Source organism: Thermobia domestica, chromosome 5 (genome assembly GCF_964235325.1).
Source record: "Thermobia domestica chromosome 5, izTheDome1.hap1.1, whole genome shotgun sequence".
In the NCBI taxonomy this organism is placed as follows: Eukaryota; Metazoa; Arthropoda; class Insecta; order Zygentoma; family Lepismatidae; genus Thermobia; species Thermobia domestica.
This window is the reverse complement of record NC_137458.1, coordinates 242,952,206-242,954,361: the sequence shown is the minus strand read 5'-3', so window position 1 is coordinate 242,954,361 and position 2,156 is coordinate 242,952,206. Positions and strand designations below refer to the sequence as shown.

Genomic DNA, 2,156 nt, shown 5'->3' with positions numbered 1-2,156 from the left:
GCGCTGAACCAGAAAAGACCTAGCTCGAGTGTCTCCCGATTTAATGGATATACGCTTGCCAATTTCGTTAATAAATTTTGCGCCCTCTTGATCCCAGGATCCACTAGATTCAATTGCTATTGCAATAAACCAATACTTATCTAGGAGATTAACGTATTTAGTTCTTTTTTCTTTTGCTCTTCGTACAGCGATAAGTCCTGCTTTGGTCGATGAAAATTGCAGATTGGAGGGCGCATAAGTGTCTGAGCAAGTGAAATCCCAAATCAACGACTTTCCTTGCTTCCAGGGCACTAAAGTCATATTATCCGGCCTTTTTCCGTCTGAACGGCTGCACCCAATTGGTTCTCTCACTGCTGGCACCCCTGCGGTTGTTAAGGCTCTCAAAATGATGTCATTCCCATTCGAATGGCGTGAATGTCTGCCGGCACTGCTTTTGCAAGACAGACCGTGTAAACCTCTTTTATCTACGAGAGCGTTGCATCTTGGGCAGTGGTGTTGTTCGCATATATTTGCTCCTAGTCGAAGGGCGACGGACACACGGAAGCTTTCCTTGTCTAGGTGTAGGCCGAGAGAAGGTGAAGGTAGCGCTTGAAGCCATGCTCCGTTTTCAGGGGACATGACAGCAAGTAATCTGGCCTTATCTTCTATGTTATTAGAAGTCTGCAATAATGAATCCAAACGGTAATTCACGATAGGCTCGTCCGAGACCGACTGATTATTTCGACTTTCGGGAGCCGGGGGGTCTGACCCAACTAAATTTGACTATCTGGCTATGCAGTCCTGCACATCTGGGTTAGTGACTTCATCTTCTCTCTGAATGAGGGTTCCAATCAGTTGTCTTGAACTATAGAAAGAGGCCAGAAAAGACGGGATAGCCAGATCCGTGGCGCGACGTATTCCAAGACCTCCATTTCTGACTGATAGTGATGCTTGTAGCCATGCTTTATCACTGAGGGTACAATTAAGAATATACTCCAATCCTGTTTTAAGAGCATAGTCGAATTTCTCAAGTAGATTATCGTCCCTCAAGGAGGGGGAACAACGTAGAAAATACAACAATCTTGGGATCGAGAAAGATGCTCTGAGGAGATAAAATGCTGAATGTGCAGAAAGTTTGGAAAGGCGTGAAAGTAGATGATCTAAAGATGAAATATTTTCCAGTAATATCTTGCTCCTTGTGTCTGGTGTAAGAGCCGCTCCTAGCAGTTCGGCGTTAGAAGATGTTAATAATTTAATTCCAGGCGCCGCCTCGTTGAATCTGTCATATAGATTTTGAGTTTCAGCATTTGTTACTCCTAGAAAGCCAATTTCGCATTTCGAGTAATTGAGAGACAATCCGATCGATGTTGCTTGTGTGCGTATATGATCTAAAGTATGTAATACTGACTCAGTGTTTCCGGCTATAGTGCCATCATCTAAATACCAAATGTTGAGCTCAGTATTAGTATCTCTAATTATAGGGTGAAGAGTTAATGCGAATAGAGCAGGACCTAGTGGATCTCCCTGTTGAACTCCACGTTGTGAAAGGATAATATTATCTCCTATAAAATGGTAGCTAGGTTGTGAGTAGCTCTGGTATATATATGGAAAGAAAGAAGGGAAGTGGCTTTTAACTGAAGACAGCATTGAATCTCGGTTAATTTCATTGAAAGCGATTTTGAAATCTATTTTAAGTAGAGCTTTAGGTTGAGGATTTTGAGAGGAATAATACATTCGTGCAGCATGGACTGCAGTTTCAGCTCCGTAGGGCACGCAGACTCCTAGCTGGTGTGGGGATAATATATCAATTAATGATTCTCGCATTCTGGAGCATATAATTTTAGCTGTGAGTCGCCTTCACACATTTCCCACTGCTACTGGTCGAATGCCACCACTTTTCTTCTTTAGCGCGATGAGTGAAGCGCCGAAAAAAATCGGATTTATTACGGCTGGTAATTTTCCTGAAATTACCAGATTTAATAATTCGCAGATTGAGTTGATTAAGCGCTTTTTCGTCTCGGAATCTTGAATCATAATAAGATCTTTTAGAATCGCTGGACGGAGATTATCCATTCCACCTGTTGAACCCGCCGGGAACGATTTAAGAGCTTTGGTGAATTTCAATGCTGATACTTTAGTAAGAGTAAAGGATGTCTCGGGAGGTTCAGGAAAGTTCA

The 2,156-nt window shown here is 42.6% G+C and overlaps 1 protein-coding gene across 1 annotated transcript; it reads right to left on the bottom strand.

Annotated features, from left to right (window-relative positions):
* Window positions 1-762: 762 nt before the first annotated feature.
* On the bottom strand, window positions 763-1,803 carry LOC145685445 (uncharacterized). The gene has a single exon (XM_081757842.1). The coding sequence runs from the start codon at window positions 1,801-1,803 to the stop codon at window positions 763-765; it is 1,041 nt and encodes a 346-aa protein (XP_081613968.1).
* Between the last annotated feature and the right edge of the window lie 353 nt (window positions 1,804-2,156).

What these genes read in the sequence shown, in the direction of transcription:
- LOC145685445 (XM_081757842.1), bottom strand. Translation starts at nt 1,803, where the DNA reads ATGCGAGAATCATTAATTGATATATTATCCCCACACCAGCTAGGAGTC.